This window comes from Archocentrus centrarchus, chromosome 17 (assembly GCF_007364275.1).
Source record: "Archocentrus centrarchus isolate MPI-CPG fArcCen1 chromosome 17, fArcCen1, whole genome shotgun sequence".
Classification (NCBI taxonomy): Eukaryota; Metazoa; Chordata; class Actinopteri; order Cichliformes; family Cichlidae; genus Archocentrus; species Archocentrus centrarchus.
This window is the reverse complement of record NC_044362.1, coordinates 29,109,319-29,135,630: the sequence shown is the minus strand read 5'-3', so window position 1 is coordinate 29,135,630 and position 26,312 is coordinate 29,109,319. Positions and strand designations below refer to the sequence as shown.

Sequence of the window (26,312 nt, the reverse complement as noted above, 5' to 3'; positions counted from 1 at the left end):
GAAATAAACTAAACTACATACCTTAACCTTGGTGTGTGGATTGTATGAGGCAGCTACGCTGAGGGAAGGGATGGATATATGATGTGACACTCTGCAGCATGCTGTAGAGAGTTTAGACAGCTCCTCTAGAAAGAGGTCAAAGCATGGTGGCACCGCTGAAGTAAAACTCCACCCAAACTCTGTCTTCTGAATATCAAATGCTTTGCGATCTCCAAAATTGGTACTTTTCTCTTTCAAACAGAACTATGGTTGGCTGTTTTTATTACTGCTACTCAAAGAGGGGCTTATTTCATGTTTTCACAGTGCCTATATTCTGCTCTTCCAACCTTCAGAAGAACCGGGTGCCTTAAGACCGCTGTTTGGTTTCTTTACCCGTGTTCTTTGAGCCAGTCAAAGCAGCTAACTAATAGGTCTGAAATGTCTCAGAATAAAAAGATTCTGGCTAATATAAAAATCAAGGAATGTGCATCCCACCATGCACAATGAAAAACATATGCACCAGAAGAGCCATGCATGGGCATCTGGACAAATGTTAGATATTTAGTCAAAATGTTGGCAATAATACAACTGTTTTAACATTTAAAGAACATGGGATGCTTGTCTTTGGGACTTTTATTAAAGTATTGAAGTGCTCTCCTATTTACTTCCTATCTGCAGGTCTAGCATTCTGGCACAGCGATCAACCATGTTGCAACAAATGATCTTCAGAACAACTGGCCGTCTGTTTTCTTCTGTCTGCAGGCAGAGATCGCACATAACCACAGGACTATCCAGCAAGCGGATTGGCTTGATGGTGGTTTGAATCCAGGCAGAATTAAAGAAGAGTTTGGGATCTGAAAAGTTAGCCTGTTAAATCTCAGATAAAGGGACAGGTTTTTTTTTTCTCCATATATTCATCTATAAAGTTTAGAGGATAAAACTACATTACGGACAAGTAACCTTGCATTAACCAAGAGCTCATATGATCAGTATTTTTATATTAACAATGAAGCAAATTATAATAATGTGAAGGGAAGCTTGTAAAGTTTGCAGGCATTTATTATAAACTGCAGGATTAAGCTTTGAGGATAATTATTTTGGTTATGCTTTACTTGTTCTCTACTCATTCAGTCTTAGTGTTGCTCATTGATCAACTGTTGTCCAGAATTATCTGACTTGACTCTTGGAAATCAAAAGAGAGCTAAAAGCAGAGCGAATACAGGCCTGCTATTCATTAGCTGGCCAGAAACATGATTTCAAGTGAATCAACTTTATAGGGTTAATGTCTGGGCCAAATGCAGAAAGTGTGAAGCAGACTGAATTAACAAAAAAAGCGATTTTTTTTAAATTTATGGCTGATGAAGAAGCAGTTCAAACAGAGTTCAGAACAAAGGTCAGAATACAAGAAAGAAAATCCAACGAATCAACAATGCAGAAAAACACACCAGGAGGCCTGACAGGCAGAACACAGTATGATGTGACACAGGACAGAAGGAAGACTGACACTATATGCACTACTCAAAAAAGTAAAGGAAGACTTTGAAAATACATGAGATCCCAACAGGAAAAAATCATGCTTGATATCTATACTGATTTGGACTGGGTAAGGTGTTAGGAACTAAAGGATGTCAGATGAACCGAAGCATAATGTCCCAGGGGTGTTCTGTTGGATTTAGGTCAGGTGACTGTGGGGGACAGTCAATCGTATCAATTCCTTCATCCTCCAGGAACTGCCCTGCATACTCTTGCCACATGAGGCCGGACATGCTCTCCCTGCTCCGTGCCCTTGAGACTGTGCTGGCAGGACACAGCAAACCTTCTGGCATGGCATGTATTGATATGCCATCCTGGAGGAATTGGACAACCTGTGCAACCTCTGTAAAGTCCAGGTATGGTCTCATTCTACCAGCAGTGACCTGTCTCCCCTGTTTGTGTTTGTCTCTATGTTTGTATATCTTGGATGGGTGTTCTGTTAACTGTAATTTCCCCCATTGTGGGACTAATACAGGTATTGGTAACTTTGACCCTAGTCAAATGCAAAACTAGTGAAGAAACAGTCAACCCAGGGGTGGTGGCAACATCACTAATAGCTCAAATAATTAGTTTTTCTAACAAAGAAGCTTGTGCAGTCAAGTTCTCAGGCACATAACATCCCCCCCCCCCATGTGTGTTCCTGTGTGTGTTAACCTGTTTGGCAGAAGACTCCAACATGTGCTGACAGGCTGCAGTCACACTGGAAGCCATTGGCTCTCTCCACACAGCGTCCCTGGTTCTGGCAGAGCGAGCCGTAGCTGCTGCAGTGACCCGGGCAGCCAGGCTGAACCCCTGGTGTGATCTTCGCCCTCTCCTCCAGGTCCAGAGTGACGCCATTCAGCTGCAGAGAGCGGATACAGCCCCGGAAGCCCTTCTGCCTGGATGCTGTGCCTCCTGATAACAAGAAAAGAGTGCATGGCATTAGCATTGCATTAATATTTTAAACATTACTGAACTAAACCCAGAGTCTCCAAAACAAAGAGGAGACAAATTTCCCTGTGCTTAGCTAATGATCTACTACAGCATGACGACATGCAGTCTTTGTTTCAGCCCTTCTCTCACTTCTTTATGTGTTGACAGCTTCTCTTGTCATCTACAGCAGATCCACATGTCGCCTGTGCTTCCCCGGAAGCTCCAAACTGTCAAAACAGTTTTTATGAAATGACTCGATGATAAAACAGCAACGAGGCAACAAACTGTAGGTGGGAAACAGTTTGGGGGACGTAACTTTTATCATCCATCTGTCTGACAGTCTAACGGGACATTACACAAGCTTACTTCAGTACTTTAGAAGTTCAAACCTTGTTTTTCAACATTATGCATTCTCTCTGACATCTTACATGGTCACCTATTGTTCACATAGCTGAAATAAGACAACCCTGTTTTCTGCATAGATGACAGAGTGAATCTTTTACCTTGCTCAAGGCACTAACTCAGCAAGCTTTTTACTCTCAGAGTTTGAAGGAGACAACTTCCTGTTGTTCAGCAGCAGCTTTTCACACCAGTAAGTCGCTGATCTCTAGACCCTCCTCTGGGCCTCCGGTCTTTGTTCTGATTCAACTGCCGTAAATTATTAAACCAGGAAAGCAACACATGATCCGAAACTTGTTTCTGACACAACATAATAGTCATTTTAATCCTTGCACACTCTCCTGGAAATAATTGTTCTTGATTTAAATGTCTATAATTAAGAAGAGACTGTCATCCTTTCAGCTGTTACTCTTTAAATAATCACTCAAAGAGGTCAGACACTTACCGACTTCACTTGCATAACAATGCAACCCTGCAGTGGTCAGACTTCAAGTGTAGTCATACGTTAATCAGTGTTATAATCACAGCTATTGTACCACAGTTTTCTGCATAGTGATTCAAATTAATACAATATGAAAACACTTTTATTAAAAACTGTAAATGTTACCAAACCCACAAATTGTAAAATGAAAACATTTCACAGATACAAAATTCCTTTTGAAGCTTTGACTAGAAACTAGATAAAGTTAAAGTCTGGATATACAGTACATCATCAGGATATTGGAGTCACATATTAAAAGCTGCCACCTGGACATCCTGACAAAAACAACATGTTTGACCCTAAATGAGCGATGTTGTTCAGGCAATTTTGTGATTGCCATGTGAATACTTTCTTCTCAGATTATGATTATATTGTATTAAAGAGTTTCACATGTAAAAAATGGTAGTTTAGACCCATGCTGGGAATTATATTATACATTACACCATATGAGTGGAGGACATGGCACAATAAATCACAAATTAAATTTTCATACAATCATGTGTTGTTATTAAGATGATTCCTTAAAAGTTACACATTTTCATCCTGGACTCCACAAGAACCACAGTTAGCAGCAATAACTTAAGTCATCATTTTCTGTATGACTTTATCATTCTGTCACATTGTTGTGGAGGAAATCTGGCCCACTCTTTAGATGTAGACACACTTGCTGATGATCAGTTAATTAAGTGCATTTCATCAGCAGCGCCTGGCTCTTCTCACCCTCTGAATTTCTAGGAAAGCAGTAAGCTGTATTGACATAGAATAGAACAGAATGCCTTTATTGTCATTGTACAGAATGTACAATGAGATTGGAGCAAAATGTCATGTTTTGTAGTTCATCTGAGGTTGTATTTGCAAGTACCACATAAGTACCAGATTACTGAGACAGAGAGCTTCATGGAATGGGTTTCTATGACTGAGCAGTTGCATCCAAGCCTCACATCACCAAACGCAATGCAAAGTGTCAGATGCAGTGGTGTAAAGCACACCGCCACTGGATTCTAGAGCAGTGACCTCACATATGCACTTCTGGAAGAATGGTCAAAAATTCCCATAACCACTCCTAAAACTCGTGGAAAGCCTTCCCAGAAGAGCTGAAGCTGTTATAGCTGCAAAGGGTGGGCTAATGTCACATTAAACAGTATGGATTAAAAATGGGATGTCACTCGAGTTCACGTGCGTGTGAAGGGAGACGAGGGAACAGTTTGGGCAATATTGTGTATTTATATATAAGTGAAAGTGAAGTCAATTTTTAAAGAACTAAAATGACTAACAATCTCAAGCTGTGACTGACATTAATGCATTAAAGTTACAACTCACAGGTGTGATTTCAAATTCCCAAGAGGACACAAGTTTGGCAATTTTAAATAAAGTTTTAAAAGGTTCCAGAAACAAAGTCCTTTTACCAAACATTAATCAGAGCTCTGGGAGATATTCACAAAGTTTAGAATTTTATTTATTTATTTTTCCAGTTATGACAATCAGTTTTAATTATTTCAGCTTCATTTATCAGGAATATTTTATCTTTTATGGTTTCCTATGGCTCTGAGAACTACAGTCTACAGAGCTTCAGTCTTTGTTTGTTTGAAGAGATGAAGCCAGAAACAGAATGCTTCACAACAATGTTTGATGGCAAAACAGAATGTCATAGTTCAAAGTAAATTAATTGTAAATTCAGATTTATTAAAAAACTGATCCAGTCAGTGAAAAGTGAATTTTTGTCCATGCACAAAAACAGTTGAATTCTCACAAAGTGCACATTGAGAGTCATCGTTCTCTGCTATTCTTGATTTTTATATATCTTTTTTCAAGAAATCCTTTGACACAGTTGCTCGAATTTCAGACTGAACATTTAAACGCGACCTTTGTCATGTCTATCTCTAAGCTGAGCTTTAAGCGCTCCACTCAGCTTTGTCACATCAGGAGCCCCAGATGTCTGAAATATCTTATTCCACTTCTGTCAGGCGGCCAAAAGAAAAGCTTTAGTACCACTAGAAATTTTTTAAATGGCACTGCGTGAGTGTAAAAGAGGTGACTGTAGTGGTGAGCAGAAAGGCATCCCTGAGGACCACCACCTCTGATCAAAGCAATAAAACAGCAGCAAGGAGAGGTTATTAGAGAACAAACCCTCCTACCAGGGAGGCCATCGGAGCAGTGAGGGTTCTCAGCAAACATCCTGCCGTACAACTTCAGCTCCAACAAGGATTATAGACTCTTCACATCAAATGGAAACGCTGCTTAAAGAAAACACTTAAAACAGCATAATGAGGGATTTGTGCTGTGGAGATCAAAGCATACATCAAAGAATTGAAATGCAGATAAACTCCACCTCTGACCAAAGGAGGAGAGCTATGAATAAGACCTTCAAGAGAATTTCAGCCTCATAACCATCAAAATGCATCAGCTCTAACAAGACATTTTCAGTCTCTACTATAAGTTCTGGATCCTGTGTAATACTGCACATATGGGACCACATGAGAGTGAATAGAAATTAATTAGTGAAATGGAGATCAAAGCTGACGCGTGTTCAAGCCCGAACACCGAGCTCAAAAAGCAAAACGCAGGAAGAAGGGAAGTTAAACTCAGAAGCAGCGAGAGATTCAACCACATATTTGACAGCACAGAAAAGACTGAAAAGCTCAGCATGAAACACGGATATTTTCTGAAAACACAGATGAAACAGTGTAGATGTAGGATGAACCGAGCTGCACGGCTTGAGAGATGGCGATCAAAACAACCATCAAAAACACTGTGCTGCGTGGGCTGCTTATGCTGCACACATGAAAATAACATATAGATTGACACGGCAATTACAGTGGACCCTAAACTATTTACGTTTGATGTCTATTCCACCCTCACAGTTAAGAATCTGTGAAGCTGCAGCTGAAAGATCTCAATGCATGGAAGCACAGAGTTCTGGTAGCCTGTCCATGACACACTCAATTTACTCATTACTGAGCAGAAAATTTCAGACTTTTGACAAAGCATTTACTTTGTAGCATCACTGATAAATACAGATTTACAAAATATTCATTTTCACAGCTCAACAAAGGCCAAGAAAAAAAGCCTGAAAAAAGCCAGTGGAAGTTAGACCCCCAGTCACACAGGCCTAGAGACCAGTCAGTGACCCTCTGACATCCACTTCACCAAGGAAAAAATCTGCATTCCCTGATTGGTTGGTGAGTGGTTGCTGGCTGTCGCTAGGTGAAACTGGTCACAAAGAGGTATACATTGCTCCACTGAAAACCTCCATGCATTTGCTTTGATGCTTAGCAGGTTGCTGCGGTTGCTGTGGTGGTTTGCAAGGAAGATGTTGACTTGTCTGCAAACATTTGCCAACTGCTTGCTGAGTGGTACTGACACTGTGAAAAAAATGCAATGCCAACTGGAACTGGAGACTGTTTGCCATCAAAGGAAAAGTTGTGCCTTCTGAAAAAAATTGGTTGCAGCAGTAAGGCACACATGGTGTAGAGAGTGGTGGAGGCGTGAAAAAATGTGGAAAAACACCAACATGTACAGTATTTCAAATGTGACAATATGCTCGGTGTTAAGAAGCAATAAAGCCGTGTGGTCCAGTTCCATTGGCAGCCATCCTCCATGTTTAATAGACAATGTCTCATGAGCCTTTTCTCTCCTCCTCCATACTTTTCTCTTCTCATCATTCTGATACGAGTTACTCTTTGTTTCATAAGTCCAATTTTTTTTATCCAGAGCTGTGCAGGCTCTTCTTTTAGTTGTTTTCTAGAAAAGTCTAATCTGGCTTTCCTGTTCTTGAGTGTAACGAGTGGTTTGCATCTTGTTGTGAACTCTGTATTTTAATTAATGAGGTCGTCTCTTAATTTGACTTTGCTAGTTGTTTTGAAATCGTTTTTCTTAATCATGGGACAAAGTTCAGGCCCTATGGTGTTGTTGAGCTGGTTAATGCATTCATTCTTTTTAAGAATGAACCAGATCATTGATTTGGTCACTACTAACATTTTTGCTGTCCCTCTTGTTTATTTTTTTCAGTCTAATGATGATCTCCTTCACCTATAACAACATGTACCTGGAGCTCATATTGAGAAAGCTATGCAATGCCAGTTTAACACTTGGAATCAACTCCAGATCTTTGGAATAACAAGCGAACTGGCCTCATCTGACCATGAAACTTAGGATTGTCCTATTACTTATGAGCCTCTGAAAATTTCCTTAATTCTTAAACAGTTAATGCAATACTTTTGCTACACCCCTTGGATTAAAACTGAATGTCTGCACTTCAATAATCTCCTGACTGTTTGATTTAAAGTCCTCTGTAGTGCTTCAGAGCACTAAAGTTTTCCAAAAAACAATTTAATGTGGCAGGAGTTAAAAATATTAACCAATCATAGCGTGCTACTCTGAGGCATGCACTCATCAGTGAATTGCTGTTTATGTATAAGTCTGTGCCGATTTAAAATTTTCTGCTGGAATTTCAGTTTTCAAGTCTTTGTTCTGTGTATGAGGCTTATAATGTGAACTCTCTGATCAACAGGATATGAACAGATTAGTAAACACTGATATGGTTTCCTTTTTTTAAACAGTCTTTTGTTATGACTGCTTCAACATGCAGGTAACTTTTGGTGTGTCCAAACTTTTGACTGGTACTGCACGTCAATAATTAACTCTGAAATCATATTAAAAACCTCAAAACAACCCAAACAAAACAAAGCTGTATTTCAAAGAGGATTAGAAAAAAAATAACCTTGACTTGATGGATACTGTGTACGCTATACTGTCTATAACAGGACAATCTGGTGCCAATATAGCTGCATTTCGAGGGATATGTTAAGGGAAGATCAAAGGATTCCTGAAAATCCTTGTAGAGGATGGAGTCTCATCTGCACACAGCACTGAAGAATAAAACGTGTGAGCATATCAGTTTGTGGGTAGTGATGCTGCACAAATATACAAAGGCTTAACTATCCAAACCAAACCAAACAATTGCTTATAAACCTTCACAAAGGAAGTGATTTCTGCTGAGCTAATTGCCAAGCTCACTTTAAATTGCTGTGTATGAAATGGATTTTTAGCACCTCCAATTCAAACAGCAAGCTGGGGATTATAAATCCATGCAAGGCAATAACACGGCTTATTAATCAAGACAATGGAATCCACTGCCTTATAAAGCAAGGCAGGATTATGGCACATAAATACAGCATACATTGAAATATGGCTTATGAATTTATACAAACCAACACAGGAGCTTATAATTTACACAATAGAACCATTTGCCTTACAAATGTAGTCACATAAATACAATTCATGCGGTGAAACGGATTGTAAATTTAAGCACGCCAATGCTGAGACTTGTGACTGCAAATAACTTAATATTCTGTCTCGCATACTGTGTGTACGAGGAGGGACACAGTGAGATACCAACGATTTACAGAGAAATCCAAGTGCAGCTCGACAGTCACTGAACAAGGCCCCACCCCCCCCAGAAGATGGAGAATTACATTGGATAAATACAATTTACACTTAAAATCTTATTACTAATTGTGAAGAATACTGTTTTTGACTTATAATTGGATATCTTTGGAGCCATGTGTTGTATGAGAACCCCGTATCTTATACAGGGTTGCGATATTTCCATCTTTAAAAGCGAAAGGGTTTGCTACAAACTGAAGGATGAGAGGTGGAAATAAGGAGCCATCCACCTGCCAGGGAGGGCTTAATAAAAGCAAGATATGAGACTACAGCCATGCCGGGAGCTCTGTGGAGGATGTACTTACGCACTGTGGTGGTGAGAGAAATGCTGACATCAGCTTGCCATGCTGATGTTTAGCAGCTCATGTTCAGCATCTTAATCGCAGTTTATTAGCATGTAAATATGTGCAAATTAGCACAAAATGCAAAGTACAGCTGGTGCTGACGGGTATGTCATTAGTGTTCATTTTACCATGTATTCAGTAATAAACCAAAGAACTGGACAACAGAGTTACAGTTTTGATCCGATAATGGTGCTAAAGAAAGAGTCAGCACATTTATACACTGTGCAGTATCTTAGCTGTGCTGTTGACTAGCCTGTAGAGGTCTGTGTGTCCCTCCATGGATATGCCTCCCTAGACCATCACTGACCCACCACCAAACAGGTCATGCTGAACAATGTTCCAAGCAGCATAATATTCTCCTCGGCTTCTCTGGACCCTTTCGTGTCTATCACATGGGCTCAGGGGGAACCTGCTCTGTGAAAAGCACAGGGTGCCGGTGGTGGATCTGCTAATTCTGGTATTCTTTGGCAAATGCCAAACCAGCAATTACCTCTGGTTCCTCTGGTGCCGGGCAGTGAACACAGGACCCACTGGAGGACTTAGGACCTTCAGGCCACCCCCATGAAGTCTCTGGCAGTGCTCATCCTGTTCCTCCTTGCACAAAGGAGCAGATACTGGTCCTACTGATCGGTTAAGGACCTTCTACAGAGCTGGACATTTTGACCTCGGGACTTCCAGGTCATACTTGGCACAGATGTTCCTATATACTATGCCAGCCACTTGGTTATGGCGTTCCATATATGCTCTGCCTGCTAGCATCTTGCACCTTGCTATTATGTGTTGGATTGTCTCAGGGGCATCTCTGCACAGCCTGCACCTGGGGTCTTGCCTTGTGTGGAACACCCCAGCCTCTATTGATCTTGTGCTGCAATGATTAGTGTCTCTGTGCTGTCAGTCCAGCTATTGGTAGGATTTTTCTACGTCAGCCACTTCTATATATATATATATATATATTATATAATATATATATATAACATTATATAACATTATATAATATTATATATATATATATATATAGATATATATATATATATATATATATATATATATATATATATATATATATATATATATATAATATACACATGATCCTTAAGACTGCTAGCATGGCTAATAAACTACTGAGCTGTTTTATAGAAAATCTAAATGGACGGCACCAGTCATTAAGCTGATGACAAATAGGCCCACAACTGTCATAAGACATTAATTTAAATATTACTCAAGATCTGATTTGGGGTTCTCAAGCTAGTGTACTCCCGATGCCAGTCCCAAGCCTGGATAAGAAGGGCATCTATAAAATCTATGCCAATCCAAAAATGCAGATTCATCTGCTGTGCTGACCTCTTGGGAAATAAGGGAGCAGTGCCTTCTTCTTCATTAGTGTGATTTGATTTGTGAAGAACCAGTGTGAACAGCACAGACAAAACATGTAGAAAAATCAGTCATTAAATACACTGTTGAAATGTGTGCATCTAGGACCTTCGCACTGATTACAAGCACCTCATTCAGAAAGTAAAATGTTTTTGCCTTTGAAAGCAGCATAAATTAGTCATTAAAACTCTAAAACAAAATCATCAATAAAACCAGTTTGTTTTGCTGTAAAATTATGGGACTTACGTTTTTTCCTTCAATGACATCTTTATTAAAATTTTAAAACACTGATATTACAAATAAAACTAATAAAAAGAAAATGCAGGCACAAAACAACAACAAACCAGATATTGTATCTGGCATCCATCCTAGTATCAGCAGATGCTTTTTAAAATGATCTACATAATAAGTATTGCCTGTTTAAAGAAAACATAAACAGTAAATATTTATGAGACTTAATGTTTACTTAAAATACAAATTGTTTTATTCATGTGAAATCAGGGTTCCTGGTGCTGCTTAATGTTTCTTGAGTTCATGACCCTCATGCACTGCAATAGCTCTTTAATTTAATTTTAAAAATATGCATATTTTAAATATAACTCAGGAGGTACAGTTCAGGTTTAATTTCTTCGCTCACCATTGCCTTTGTCGATATGTATGACATATTTCCTCTGACAAAAACATTAGAAACAACAACTTCACAAGTCTGCAGCGGCTGCAGTCTCTTCTCCAGCTGCTCCGACTGCACAGTCTCAAACATGATGGTAAACGAATGGCTCTCTCTTGATCTAACAGCTGACAGGTTTCGATTTCCATTCAGTAACGCAACATTTTAGAAAAACTTTTCATTTTTTTGTATGCTATATGTAGCCTTGAAAATATAAAGCTGACATACTGAATGTTCTTTCCTTTTTTATCTAGTGCCAAAATATCCCACAGCATTATATACAGCCACAAAAAGATGCTGATCGAAAGGAGAATTAATGTGAAATTTACTATGACCAACCACGAAGCGAGATCACACACAGCCTGTACAGCAGTTTAATAATCTACCGCATCAAATGTTACAACTATTGGAGAGAGCAGACAAGTTACAAAAGGATCAGGAAACACTCCGTTACAGACCAGAAGGCTGCTGGAAACTGTCCTTCATTGCAGATGTTTGTTTCTGTCCCCTCCTGCCTGCTCTTGTCTGCTTGCTAGAAAAGAGCCTACTGGCTAAACACATTCAGCCAATCTATATTCTCCTTGATTTTTCCATTCTTGCGACCGTCAGCCAATTTCAGAGTTTGTTTTCCCTTCACTGTGTTTGCCAATAAGAAGTGAAATACAAAATATTTACAGAGTGATAAAACCTGATAAAATGATTTGAATTCATTTTCCTCTAACAGATCTGTAGTCAGATCCTGAGGTTGGCTACAGCATTAAAATCGTAGACTTGTACGGTCATTGCATTGATGAAGTTTGTAGTTGGTTAGTTACATGACTGCCAAATGAATAACTCAGAGGTTCAGATTTGTTTGCAGTTTATTTAAAGTTCATTGCTGCAAGAAATCCCATTGTGTTGTATATACAATCACAACTCCCTGCTCTGTGCTTATTTATTGTGGTTATTGTTCAGCGGTCAGAAACCATCGCCTCAGCACTTTCATATTCAATAGTGCTGAGTAGATGGTGGCATCTGGCCAGAAACAGTTTAGCTCTCTGTTGTAGATGATTTCTTTTCCTTTAAAGTATGGCTCTGGAAGAGGAGCCCAGAAGCCCAGGAGCCCATGGAAGGTGCCTTCAATCCAAGTGTAGGAGGAGTTTATAAGTCTTTCAACAATAACAAGAAGAAGAATATCTTTTGGGGGGTGGGGGGGTTTAAAAACTGATTTGTTTCATTTGAATTCTGTTGAGAGTTCAAGGACTTCACCTTGAATACCTTGTACAATAAATGCATGATGTTTGTTGAGGTAATGTATAATTGTCTTAAAGAGTAGAGATTTAAATTGTTCAGCAAAATAATTAAATTTATTGTGTCTGACGCAATCAAGCAGTCATACTGATCAGGGAACAAGATTTATGTGTAGCAAAAAAAAAAAAAAGTTTGCATCTTCACCTGCAAGAGCTTCCTCAAAGTCATGTTTTTTTTAGGTTAACTGGTGATTTTAAACTGATGTTGCGAATGTGAGATGGATGAAGAATTTAAATTAGACAGAATAAATGCACACGTATATATGAACGTGGTTACCATTAGCATTCGGAACAATTAATTAATTAGTAAAAGCTTTTGTGTTGGGCTGAATGCATTTTAGCTATAAAGTAAATCCAGATGTGTCTCATCTGCTGAAATCATCTAGAGCAGTTCAGAAACTGAAAAAAATACCCATGTATTTTTGATATATATATATATATATATATATATATATATATATATATATATATATATATATATATATATATATATATTTTTTTTTTTTTAATTTATTATTATTTTTTTTAAATCAATCAATAAGGATCCAAATACAGGTTGAAATGCTTTTTTTTTTTCTTTGGTTCATCCATATTCCTTTAACCTAATTTAATTATAAATATTTTTTCCTCTGGTAATCAGGACGTGCAGTGGCTCTATTCCCCACCGGTTTGAGAGTCAGTCCTTTACAAGGGCAATTACACTGCTCACATGAAGTATCGACAAACTAACACAGAAGAAAACACTCTGCTGCTAAACACTGCTGCTAAACAGCAGCAGAGTGTTTTGGTAAAGCTACTGTCTGCAAAAAGTGGCTTCACAGAGCCTGAAGAATGTATTTTTTGATATTAATGATTCATCTTTAGGGTTGTTTGAAAGAATATATATCAGCAGGATGTAATTCTTTGTGTTCTTTTCCTCGTAAACAACAGTATTTCGTCACACTGGATATTTGCCAGATAAACACTCCAATAAAATGGAGTTCTGTGCGCATCGTCCCCTCACTGTATCTGTTATTCTGCACTTGCCCTAAATGCAGGACAGGACACACAACAACCATTCTGCAAAACATATAATGAAAATGTTAACCGTCTGTGCTTCATTAATGCTAACATACATTGTTAATTAATGTTCAGCTCAACATGCAGCTGCCTGAAATGTTGGTTCACAGCCACAAAACTAAGAAATTTGGAAGACATAACCAGAGTTGGGGAAACTCAGGCAAAATGACCAGCGACACTAACTAGGAAGATGCTTAAGAATGAATTAAAACCCGACAGCTGACCGGTTAATTAATTCTACACATCTGACGCAAAAAAATGCAAATATGAGCATGTATTTTTCCATGTTTTACTTTTGCAGTCTCTATAATGTCAGCTGTAACGTACAGGTTCCAAACAGTTAAAATAAAAATAAAATTTGAACTTGAGGTAGCTCCACTTCCTGGCACAGATGGCTACACAAGCATCCACGAAAATGAAATGTTCTAAACCAAAGCCTTTGGGAACTAGAAATAGCCCCATACAGTACAGTACAGCATTTCATACAGTGACATCTGATGTGAACTTAAGTGGGAGGCAGAGAGTTATTCTATGGGGACACAGAGAAAAGAAAAGGATTAAAAGCTAAAAGAAGACTTTAGAAGGAGCAGTACAGAAACACTGAGCTGAACTCCTGTTTCCCCAGAGAACCAAGAAGCTATTGTGTGAGATATAAACTATATATACTATATTTTACAGAAGTGTGGGGGATATATGGAGACTGAGAAATGCTCCAAAGAAATAGAGGTTAAAAAAAAAAAAAAAAGATAACAAAACCACCAATATTACTATTAACCAAAAACAACAACAACAACAACAACAACAACAAAACAGGTGTCCAAATGCATGCCTGTCAGTCTCACCTATGAACAGCTGGCTGTTGAGCTGCAGGTGGAAGTGTCCGTCAGCTGGCGCCTCCTGCGTGGCGACAGGAAGTTCATCCAGTCGAAGCGACGCCTCCTTCACGTTCCGCTCGGCTCGGACTCGATGCCACCGGTTGTCATTCAGCGGGACGCTCGACTCCACGCGAACCTCCAGCGGGCCGTTACCAACATCAAAGGAGAAAACCACCTGAGTGGAGGCTGAAAAAGAAGCAAGAGACAGGAAGATAAGGTTGTGGTTTTGGAAACTTTTGGAAGGTGTTTTTAATCAAATTACATTTTTGTTACTAAATAAAAGTTTGGTTCTATAAAATCATGAAGCTCAAAATGGGACACCATTCAATTTAGACTGGTTATTTAGTAATAAGAGCCTTTTTTTCTATGTAAATGACCTTTAGCTTTAAAAAACAGTCCTTCTTTAAGAATAAAGAAAATGTTTAGAAACAGCCTCATATTGCTTCATGTTGATCTTGGTACTAGGGTTTAATATTTTTCCCGAAAATGACATGAATCAAATCCCGGGAAATGGCTCATCATTTCCCGGGAATCCGGGAAAAAGTTTATTTATTTTTTTATTTTAATTAGGCCTTCTGTAGCCTGTGTCGGCCTTAACCTATTGTGATATTGTAGAGGTAGCTTTCCAGCTATGTCCTGTTATGCCCAGTAGGGGGCAACGTTGGCTTGATTACATCTCGACATTCGAGTGCTCGAGCTATGCGGTGTTGTATCGTTCCTCAACACTCCCTTAACAAATATAATTCGAATATTCCTGCATTGTACATGGAATTATACCAAGATATTTTACAACTGCTGGTGCAAAACAATACGGTTCATCTCCACAGCATTGATAAAGGCTCAGCCACGCTGTCGTGGCGACATCTGTTGCACTATATCTCCACCAGTGGAACGCTGTAATAGTCATTGAAAAGTTAACTACCGTACTACACTATAATATGGCATAACACAGGGCCTTGAGTAATGCACTACGACTTGGTCATTGCCATTCTGGCAACACCAAATTTATAACACCGTGTCTGAGGGTTAAAGTAGGTTCGCTGTGAATCGTCTATTGAAAAACTGGCCAATCCTTATAGCCTAAAAAATATACATTTTACTCAACTCCATTTTAAAAGCGAAATATGTTAAAGTAATCTATTTCATGATAATTTCTTCACACATTAGGCCCGTATCCTAATTCATGATTGTTAGTAAGCGGCTGCAAACAAGGAAAAGAAACTCGAAGTTAAACAGATATTTCTTTATTGTTCAGGGCAGGCATATTTTATAGGCTATATAATGCAATATAACAATATATAATAATATAAAATTATATAATACAAAATACCTTAGGGTAAACACATTGCCTACGATTTCAACAAATTAAAGAGGAAAAAAGTACAACTGTGTAATACCTCTATTAAAACGCTTGAGATGAAGGCTGAAGCCTTAAACGGAGGCTGAACGTGCCTGAAATGAAGAGTAATGCTTTTCGCATTAAACGAACCCTTCTCTCAATATTTCCTTAAATTTAACATTCTGAAGCTTTCTTTTCTTTCTGAAAGTCAAATCGACGTGCGCGACTTTTTTCCCGGTTTCCCGTCTAACGTTTCCCGGGAAACGGGAAATGGTTCTGATCGCATTTCCCGGGAATCCCGGATCCCGGGATTAAACCCTACTTGGTACTGATATGGACTGGGTAATGGGATAGGAATGAAAGGATGCCACATTGTTCAATGGAAATTAAAATTGTCGACAAAGATCCCACGAAAAATGTAGTCAAAAAATGATGTGGCAAGCTAGTCCATTTTGCTGAAATTTCATTGCAGCAACTCAAAAATGGTACTCAGTAATTTGTATGCCCTCCACATGCTTGTATGGATGCCTGACATCGGGGTATGCTCCTAATGAGACTATGGATGGTGTCCTGGTGGATCTCCTCCCAGATCAGGACCAGTGCATCACTGAGCTCCTGGACAGTCTGAGGTGCAACCTGGTGGCGTCAGATGGACCGAAAAATAATATCCCAGAGGTATTCTAATGGATTTAGGTCAAGCAAGAGTGGGGGCCAGTCAATTCCTTCATCCATCAGGAACTACCTGCATACTCTTGCCGCACGAGGCTGGGCATTGTCATCCACCAGGAGGAATCCAAGACCCACCACATCAGCGTAGGGTCTGACAACGTATCCTAGGATTTCATCCCAATACCCGACAGTCAGGGTCCTGTTGCCTAGCATGTAGAGGGCTCTGTGTCCCTTCATGGATATGCGTTCTCTGACCATCACTGACCCACCAGCAAACCAGTCTCGAGCCCCATGTGCTCAGGGTGAACCTGCGCTCATCTGTGAAAAACAGGGTGCCAGTGGTGGACCTGCCAATTTTGGTATTCTATGGCAAATGCCAATTGGGCTCCAAGGTTCTGGACAGTGAGCACAGGGCCCACTAGCGGACGTCAGTGCCCTCAGACCACCCTCATGAAGTCTGTTTCTGCTTGTTTGGTCAGACATTTACATCAGTGGCTAAAATACAGCCGCCGAGAAGAGTGAAGTTATAACATAAGGGCTAAAGTGAAATTGAGTGTTAAAAACAATGAAGAGGGTCCACTGCAGCCACTGTCTGCATTTTTCATGCTGTATTCTTTTTTCTTTTAATCTTTGATGACTTTTCTGCACTCCTGTTCCTGGTGAACTCCATTGTCTCTCCCTTCCCTATTCAGGTCCACTTGTCAACCAATCAGCATTCGGCTGACACATAGATCGTCCACATCCAGTTATGTGCAATTGGGATTTTGCAGAACTGCACAGGAGCACGTTTGCGGTGAGTGAAAACCGCTCTCTGTTCATTGTCTACAGATGGACACACTTGCGAGACCATAAATTATACTTTAATCTTTGAATTCAGGTGTTTTTAGTTCCATTGCCCCAGGTGTATAAAATCAAGCCACACAGTCTGCTTTTACAAACATTTGTGAAAGAATGAGTCGTTCTAAAGAGCTCAATGATTTTTGAATGTGGTACTGTAATAGAGTGCTATTGCTGCTATAAGTCAACTTGTGGAAGCGTTTAGGAAGCACAGCAACTCAGCCACGAAGTGGTAAATCCCACAGTTACAGAGTGTGTGCTGAGGCACATGATGCCTAAAAGTCAGCAACACTCTGCTGACTTAATAACTGCAGAGTTCCAAACCTCCTCCAGCATTCACATCAACACAAAAATTGTGCACTGGGAGTTTCATGACATGTATTTCCATGGCTCAGGAAATCCTGTGGCTCAGTACTTTTTTGTCCAAGTTACCTATAGTCCTTTGTCCAAGTTACCTATAGAGACCAAAGACATTTATTGTACCAGGCTGTAAACATGTTTATTTCTGCTGCTCTGCACAGCTGGGTATTTCAGCATGGGGGTCTGACTTGCATCAGCTCTGATCCATTGGTGAGCACTTCTGTTGTGGCTTTCATTTTCAACTACAATTTGAAGACTACTGATAACCATCAGCACAGCAAATCCCTCTCCCCATACCCCACCTCCAGCTCACCGGGGGCACACAGAGGCATTCGCAGGCCATGTAACCTCTCGGCTGGCCTGGGAATCCTAGTCAGATCCCTCAGCTTTAAGCACCTTATAGTACAATTAATTTTACATTTTTAATTAATATAAATCTTTAATATTTTTTTTTCTCAAAAATCGCTTCTTGATGGATTAAAAAAAAAAAAAATGCTAGAGACACACACACACACACACACACCCAGTATGGCTTTATTGCCAGAAAGCAACTCACAGATTTATATATGATATTTGAAATAAAGGCTGTAACTAAATCCCAGCTGGCTGACAAATCTATAGTCTCATGGTATAGATCATCCCTTCCCCCAGCTCTGACAGAAACGAGGGAAACAGTTTTGGTAATGCAGAGCAGGAAGTGAAAAGTCTAACCACATTTTAAAGCGTTACACCTTTCCGCACAACCTCAAAAAAAAAAAAAAAAAAAAAAATCCTGCTGTGCTCATTTCAACAAAAAGAGATGATGGCAGTTCTGTAACTCTCATCCTTCATGGTTTGAAAGGAGAAGATGTATTACTCTGTGAGCACAGAACAAGATGAAACAATATCCCAGCATCCTGCAGTAACTTCATTTAGAAATTGTTCTCAGGCCCAGCTGCAGTGTTACAGAGTGATCTGAGGCAGCCGCCGACAAAGCAGCAATGTTCAGAGCTGAAACAACCTCGCTGACAATGATTTCCCTGAGGAGAAAAGCTGTTCCTGCAGCAGTGTCCCTGCATTTGACTCTGCGTGTCTTTTCAAATCCATTTTTTAGGAAAATGCAAAAAGCAGTGCAGCAATAACACAGCAAACTTACCTCAAACTAATCTGGTGAAATGGACTGAAACAGTCTTAAAAGGTAACCAAAGTTGACTATAAAACTTTCTAAACACCACATAGTATATATAAATGTGTACTTATTACTTTGCTGCATTGCAGTCAGTGCCATAGGCGAAGTAAGGCCCATCCATGTGTGTTTTTCTGCCATTCCCTAAATGATACCATACTACAGACAGTAATAGAAGATGGACATAGCCTCTGGGTCTGAAGAGGGAATGCCAAAGTGACTTAAAAATGAACTCTGCCTAATGGCCAGCATGGGGTGACTCATCTGAGTTTGAAAAGAAAACAGATTCTCAGACTCTAAAAGAAACAAACACTTTGTAATGAATTTTTATTTTTATTTACTAATTTAAACTCTCACAGAATACAACGTAACACTCATTTTGTAAAGTAGGGTACCTGGTAGTGTAGTCTTCCTTGGCTACTTAGGCATTCTTTGCTCATTTAAAAAGTTTTAGAAAGACTCAGTGCTCAGCTTGAGGCTGCACCAAACACAGACTAATCAGGGAAAGCACAATGTTGGAGCACCTATAAAGTTAAAAATAATAATAATAATAAAAAAAATCCCTGCCATTTTGGCTTACATTTCTGAGAAAGCTTTGGAGAGACCCAGGCTTACCTTGAGCTAATCACTTTCTCACTCTTCCACTAATACAAAGCCATTAGAATGACATTATCCATATTGCATTTATGGGAAACAAAACAAAAAAAACGTAAAAAATATAATTCTCAAAAATATTACTTTGAGGTAGGGATTCTCAAGTTTTGATTAATGAATGCAAATCATAGAGTTTAGGATTGATTAAGGATGAATGTATCTATCAATGAAGTTCCAAAACCAATTAAAAAAAAAAAAATCATTAAAGCTATTGTGTTCACAAGATTTTCAGAAAAACTTGATCTCTGACCTTGAGGTCAGAGGTCACTGAGATTCAAACTCATCCAGGATTTTTAGTAGCTACCTCTATGGTATCAATTTGAAAATCCTAGGTGACAGAGTTCTTGAGTTATTGCATACACAAAGTTGAAAGTTGGCTGCCCACCCAGCGGGGTGACAATACCCTATCAGCCTTTTTAGGCTGAGGGCTAAAAATTAAAGAAGAGATGGAAGAAACACCCTTCAGCTATGTTATGACTCTTGATGTTGCAGAGTTTGTCCCCCAGAGGGCACACTGAAATTTCCCTGTTGGCAACATGTACTTGGAACAACAACCAGAGAAGATCATAGCTAAGCTGGAAACCTGGATGCTCTGTAGCCGATTACCAAGACTAAGTGAAGCACCTTCTGGAAGTCTACTAGAAAATGTGAATACAGTACTGTCGACAATCCCAATTGTGACCATCAGTGAAATCAACAATGATGCTCAAGAACAGCCCCCCACCACGGCTGGAAAGGGAACAATATTGGAGGAGCATATGGGAAAAGGATGCAATACACAATAATAATGCTCAGTGGCTAGTGGATCTAAGAGAAGACCACAGTAACCATCCCAGTGGCAGACATCCAAGAATTGGAGGAGCATATGGGAAAAGGATGCAATACACAATAATAATGCTCAGTGGCTAGTGGATCTAAGAGAAGACCACAGTAACCATCCCAGTGGCAGACATCCAAGAAAGAGTCTGAGATATGAAGAGTTGGACAGCACCAGGTCCTGATACGATCCACACCTACGTACTGACTAAAGAAGCTAACTTCTGAAGACCGGGCAGTCCTGGTTCCCAAGGACCCCCAGTAGGGACCAGTCCCATCCAACTACCAGCCGGTAAGTGGGCACAAGATGGAAGCTCCTGTCAGGCATCATAGCGGCTGAGATAAACAGGCACATGGCTCAATACATGGGACCCAGAAAGGAACTGACAATAACATCACCAACTGCACAAGTCACCATCAAGTGCAGGATTTACCAAGGAGATGCTCTGTCTCCACTGCTGTTCTGCATAGGTCTGAACCCCCTGAGCCAGCTCATTAACAAGACTGGCTATGGATAATGACTCCTCCTCTGCATAGATGATATAATGCTGTATGTCATGAGTGAACGAGACATTAATTCACTGATCCACACCACTAGGATCTACAGCAGCGACATTGAAATGTCACTCGGAATGTAGTCAGATCTTAACAAAGAGAAAGAAGGTAGTCAGAACTGAGGGGATTACACTACCTGAATGCAACATTGCAGGCACTGAGGATATCTACAAGTATCTTGGAATCCCACAGGTAAATGGGAACCATGAAGAGACCACTAGGAAAGCTGCAACAACAAGTCCTGAGAAGTCAGCTGAATGGGAAGAACAATATCCAGGTAATGAACACCTACTTTGGCAGTCAGATACCCTGATGGAATAATAAGATGGCCAAAGGAGGAGATGAAGGCTATTGAGATCAAGATGACAAAGCTCCACCCCAAATCCAGCATCCTGAGACTGAATGCTAAGCTGAAGGAATGAGGCCGAGGACTAGTGAGTGTCAGAGCCACTAGGATGAAACAACAAAGATCCATGAGTACATCAGAAAGATGGTCACAACTGAGCATGTGCTTAGTGAATACCTCAGGTAGCAGAAACCTGAGAAAGAAGAAGAGCAACTATCATGGAAGGACAGGCCCCTGCATGGCGTGTAGCACTGTCAGAAGAAGTGGCTGATATCGAAAAATCCTACCATGGCTGGACAAAGCTGGGCTGAAAGACAGCACAGAGACACTAATCATGGCAGTACAAGAGCAAACTCTAAGCGTAAGATTGATAGAGGCTGGGGTCTATCACACCAGCAAGACTCCAGGTGCAGGCTGTGCAGAGATGCCCCTGAGACAATCCAGCACAGAACAGCAGGGTGCGAGATGCTAGCAGGCAGGGCATACATAGAATGCCATAACCAAATGGCTACAGGAACATCTGTGCCAAGTATGGCCTGGAAGTTCAAAATGGGATACACCCCCAAGGATGGTTGATAAGATCCTGTGGGACTTCCAGATATAGGCAGACAAACTAGTGATGGCTAACCAACTGGACATAGTAGCGGTGGACAAGCAGATAAAGAAGGCCAAGTGATGGCAACATCAGAAAGAAGGAAACAAGAAGTTTGATAAATACCAAGGGCTGAGAAAAGGGCTAAACAGGATGAGGAAGATGAAGGTTACAGAGGTCCCCGTGGTAATCCGAACACTCCGGGCAGTGACCCTCAAACTGGGAGAGTTGCTCCAGCAGATTCCAGGACGACATCCAAGATTTCTGTCCAGGAGAGCGCAGTCCTAAGAACAGCTAAGATATTGCACAGGACCCTCAAGCTCCCTGGCCTCTGGTAGAGGACCCGAGCTTGGAGGACAAAGACTGCCCATAGGGAGAGTGGGGAATTTATTTTTGTTTTGTTTTTTAATAGGCTTTTAATAGGATTTTTAAATGAACTGGTTTTAAAAAACCTGTAACAGTCAGTCTCTAATGATAAATATATTTTTGTGCCTTTTTATAGCTTTTTATGCAGCTTTTTTATTGCAACAGCTTGCAGTCCATTACAGGTTTTAAATGTTCTCATTTACTTGGGTGAAGAAAGTGTTTTCCTACTTTTGTGTGGAAATAAAATGTTTGCACAGAGGCACAACCTCAACCTCATCCAAAACCCTTCAATATGATGATTGTGAATCAGGCATGATCATTATCTGGGTTCCCAGAAGAATGGAGGGTACTCTCAGAGCAGAGTAATACCACAGTCACAAATAGTGTCCGTGTGTCAACTTTGTGTAGCTTATTTGCATTCACACCATGTAAGACACAGAAAGATGCAATGATGTTAAATTTAATATTTCTGCCTACAGGACAGTCTTGACACAGATAAAGTCTTTAACCTCTGGGTTTACACAAATCCAGATTAAAACTTTGACTTCCGGGTTTCAGTGACACATCACCCTAATCCTCATTAAATCTTTACCCTCAAGCTTCCACGGTACTCACAGCTCAGTTCAATGCGGATGAAGTCTTTGATGCCAAGGTTTTCCAGGAACACACCAGACGAGCCCGTGGTTTTAAAAAGGAAGGAGATGTCGGCGCTCAGCTCTCCATGGAAGGTGGGGAAGTGGAGATACGACGTCTCCTTGTCGAAAAATGCGGCATTCCAGAAGTTCTCTAAGAAGCACAATAAAATCTTTGTGTCATCATCTTTAAATGGAAATCATGTAGCAAAACAAGTCACACAAGGGTAGGATTTCTGTTATGTGGTCTTATTTCCTTAATCATGACAAATATTTATTTAGCCATCAAGTGGAGTATTTCAACAGTGACTAAAACTGCAACCAATAAATAGAAGAAAGGCAGCATGATACTTTGATTTACGTTGTATTTTTTCTTAATGAGAAGCAATTCTCTGGGTATGAAAACTTAAAGGGAAATATGGATTAGCAGCAGTTCTGTTAGTGATAACTTCTAAAGGAGGAGGTACTGAACCAATAAGAACTCACTCAATTCATGATGAATTAAACATTAAACACATAATCTTTTTTTTCTAAGCGGTTGATACTTGATTAAAAAAAAAGATTCTAATCATGTTTTATTTTGTTTTGTTTTTTTTATTTATTTAGTAGTTTGAGTCAGGAAGGAGATGGCATTACTTCCATAATTCATAGTTTTGAGTCACGTGACTGGCAATGGAGATCATGAGAGCAAACTACTGTTTCATCATACCGCCCAAAGCTGGCACTCCATAGAACTGCTTCACAAGCTCAAAAAGAAGGAACGCAAACATGTGAATATGTTATATGCATTATATCTGAATTTCTAAAAAAAAGAGTGAAGTCCAAACAGAGCACCATTTTGGCAACGTTTAAAAATATCTCAGAGAATTCCTCTCTGTAAACTGCTTCCAGGATCAGAACACACCGATTTATGCATTTCCTCTTTGGATTGGTTAAAAATGCTACCATTTCAGAACAGTGAGGAACATGAAACTCTTCAGTATCAAAGCACATGTGAGTCCTAATTAGATAATGTTGGGTCAGGTTCAGATTAAAATGTGAGACATCCAATTGAAATAGAGGTTTAATCACACTGAAACCTGTCCAAACCCATGAAATCAACATTAAACTCCACCCACCAGCTGTCTAAACCAATGAAATCAATGTTAAAACCTCTTCAAAGCTGTCTAAACCAATGAACTGCTCGGAAATCAGTCCACACCACAGCTAAACTTGTCCAAAACAATAAAAGTGATGCTTAACACCTCCAAACCTGATAAAACAAATGAAAATCAACATCTAACAGTGCCTAAATTTAGCATTTAAACCAATTAAAATACACTGTTTGGGATTAAATGTTTACCCTTTAATAACTCCACATTCTGAAGTTTGCAGCTTGGCATACTTGTTCAATGTAGACATTGTGTACGGCAGAATTAGGAGAAATGTTTCTGCATGCAGTGCCATGCTGACAGCAGGTCGTTAGTGCATCTGATTTAATAACCATCCATTATTTTGGCTAAACAAACCTGGTAAAAAAAACAAAAAACAATAAAACTGGCAGACACCAAATGAAAGCTTTGTTTTGCTTCCAGGTGGGCATTCATATAATGATGTGTGGTCACATAAAACCTATAAATAGGAGGATTTTTGTTATCTTTCCATCTGCTGAAACCAAATGGTCATGGAGACTTACTGTCTCCATGGCAACGGAGTGGTCCCACCCTGTAGGCAGCCTCTGAGCCCGGCCTCTGGATGTCACCCAGCACCAGAGACCTGATGGGGAGGGTGTCCTTATGGGTCAGAAGGCCTGAGTCTTCAGTCCTGCAAGAGGAGGATGAGAAAGGAGGCAGCAATGAAGAAAAAGAGGCAGGGCGAAGGGAAAGGTGATGAGAGATTGAGAGAGAGCGAAAGGGAGAGAAGAAATACACGAATGAAGAATGATTAAGGAGGAAAGGGACAGAGGAGGAATCGATGGAGGAGGAGGTTAGAGCAAGAAAATGAGAAGAAAGAAAGAAAGAAGAGGAGGAAAACCATGAAAAAGGACAAATTAGTTTTTATTGGGATTAACAGCTTCGACATGTATGCTAATTAGGCTAATTTGGTTGCATAAATCTCCAAGCAAATGGCACTGCTAAAAAAAAAGAAAAAAGTCTAGACTGCTGTAATAATCTGCCACAACCTGTTTTATGTGTAAGACAAATTTTCAGGGAGACAATTTAACAGTGAGACAGATTGTATCATATCCAACCTGACACTCAACACTCCATCTCTGCCAGTTTCACTGACAGCCTTTTCCAAAAGCGCACTCCAGACAGACAGCTGAACGAGCAGCTCTGTCAATTTACACACATGTTCAGATAATCTACAAGACAGTCTCGCTGTCAGGTGAGAATTTTATCTGAGACTGGAAATGAGTGGCATATTTGCAAAGCAGATCTGTAAAACTTGCGAGTCTGCGGTGAAAAGCTTGACAATGAGATGAGAGAAAGTAGGAGGCGAAGTGTGATGGAAGCAGCGGGCTTGTTCACAGCATGAAGAACGGTCATGGTTTTCAGTGCAGGTTTTATGCAAAAGGCAATTTATGTTTTGAGGCTAGAGTGTTTGTCCATATTAGTGTACTCATAAATCACAAGTTATATCCAAATTAACTGATGCAACAAAGGCTTGATACAAGAAAAAGATCATAACTGAATACCACTGCCTAGCTCAGTGTTTCATGAAACTGTTTACTTTTTAGTTGTTTTCTTTTATTGCCATTGCCACTTTGTCATAAAGCACAGCTTTTAGTGTACCCAAGTTTGCTTGTAATGCTCTGTGTTAAAACCAATATTCTGGTATGATTGCAGGTATTAATGTTTAATGCACTATCATTAAATGCATGGCAGGTAAACTGAAAAATCAAAGCCCACAAGAGAGCACATACCTACTGGTTCTGTGCATATTTTATATAAACTGACGGCCAAAACTGTGCAGGTTTTTATTACAACCAAAAACTCAATGTGTCTGATTAGCAGAGGAGACTTCGTTAGTGAAACCACTCGCTGAGGTGATTAGTTAGATAAAAACCTGCAGACTGGCATGTGATTGGCCACCCCTGCTGTAAAGCATTCATTCCAATACAGTAAAATCAATGACAAATCAACCAAAAGTTACCACAGAGATGAAGCAATAGCTCTTTGACAAAGTTATCAACTATAATTATTAAAATGGTCCACTAATACTGGATTACAGCAGGGTTACCATAGTTTAATTTATAAATCAATATAGCGAAAGTAAACTTGGCTTAAGATGAACAAACTGATAATGACGCCCACAAATTTTTAAAGGTCAGTACCACTCCAGGCGATCAGCATCACAGTTGCAGTAGTGTTGTAGATCCACACAGTCACCCTGCAGGCCACAGGCACACTGCTGGCTTCCTGGATGTGCCCCTCCCCAGTAAGTCTGGACTCGACCTTGACCGGGACCACCGAGCCACCAGCTAAATGGAGAGCCCTCTGAAACACACAGACCATCAAATTAAGCCTTCACATAAACATTTGACCTCTTATTTCATTTCAACCTTCAACAACACAAATCCCCTTTAAAATTTAGGAATTCATAAATGTTCATCCATCTACTTCTTTTCACCTACTGCCGAGTTGA

The 26,312-nt window shown here is 39.9% G+C and overlaps 1 protein-coding gene across 1 annotated transcript in view; it reads right to left on the bottom strand.

Moving 5' to 3' along the window:
• Positions 1 to 26,312, bottom strand: part of LOC115795422 (contactin-associated protein-like 4) — a 142,890-nt gene that overhangs the window by 14,785 nt on the left and 101,793 nt on the right. The window contains exons 14-18 of the mRNA XM_030751320.1: positions 26,002 to 26,164; positions 24,361 to 24,488; positions 22,669 to 22,839; positions 14,322 to 14,540; positions 2,167 to 2,406 (exon numbers count right to left, since the gene is read on the bottom strand). Coding sequence (XP_030607180.1) covers positions 2,167 to 2,406; positions 14,322 to 14,540; positions 22,669 to 22,839; positions 24,361 to 24,488; positions 26,002 to 26,164 — 921 coding nt within the window. The remainder of the gene's footprint in view (positions 1 to 2,166; positions 2,407 to 14,321; positions 14,541 to 22,668; positions 22,840 to 24,360; positions 24,489 to 26,001; positions 26,165 to 26,312) is intronic.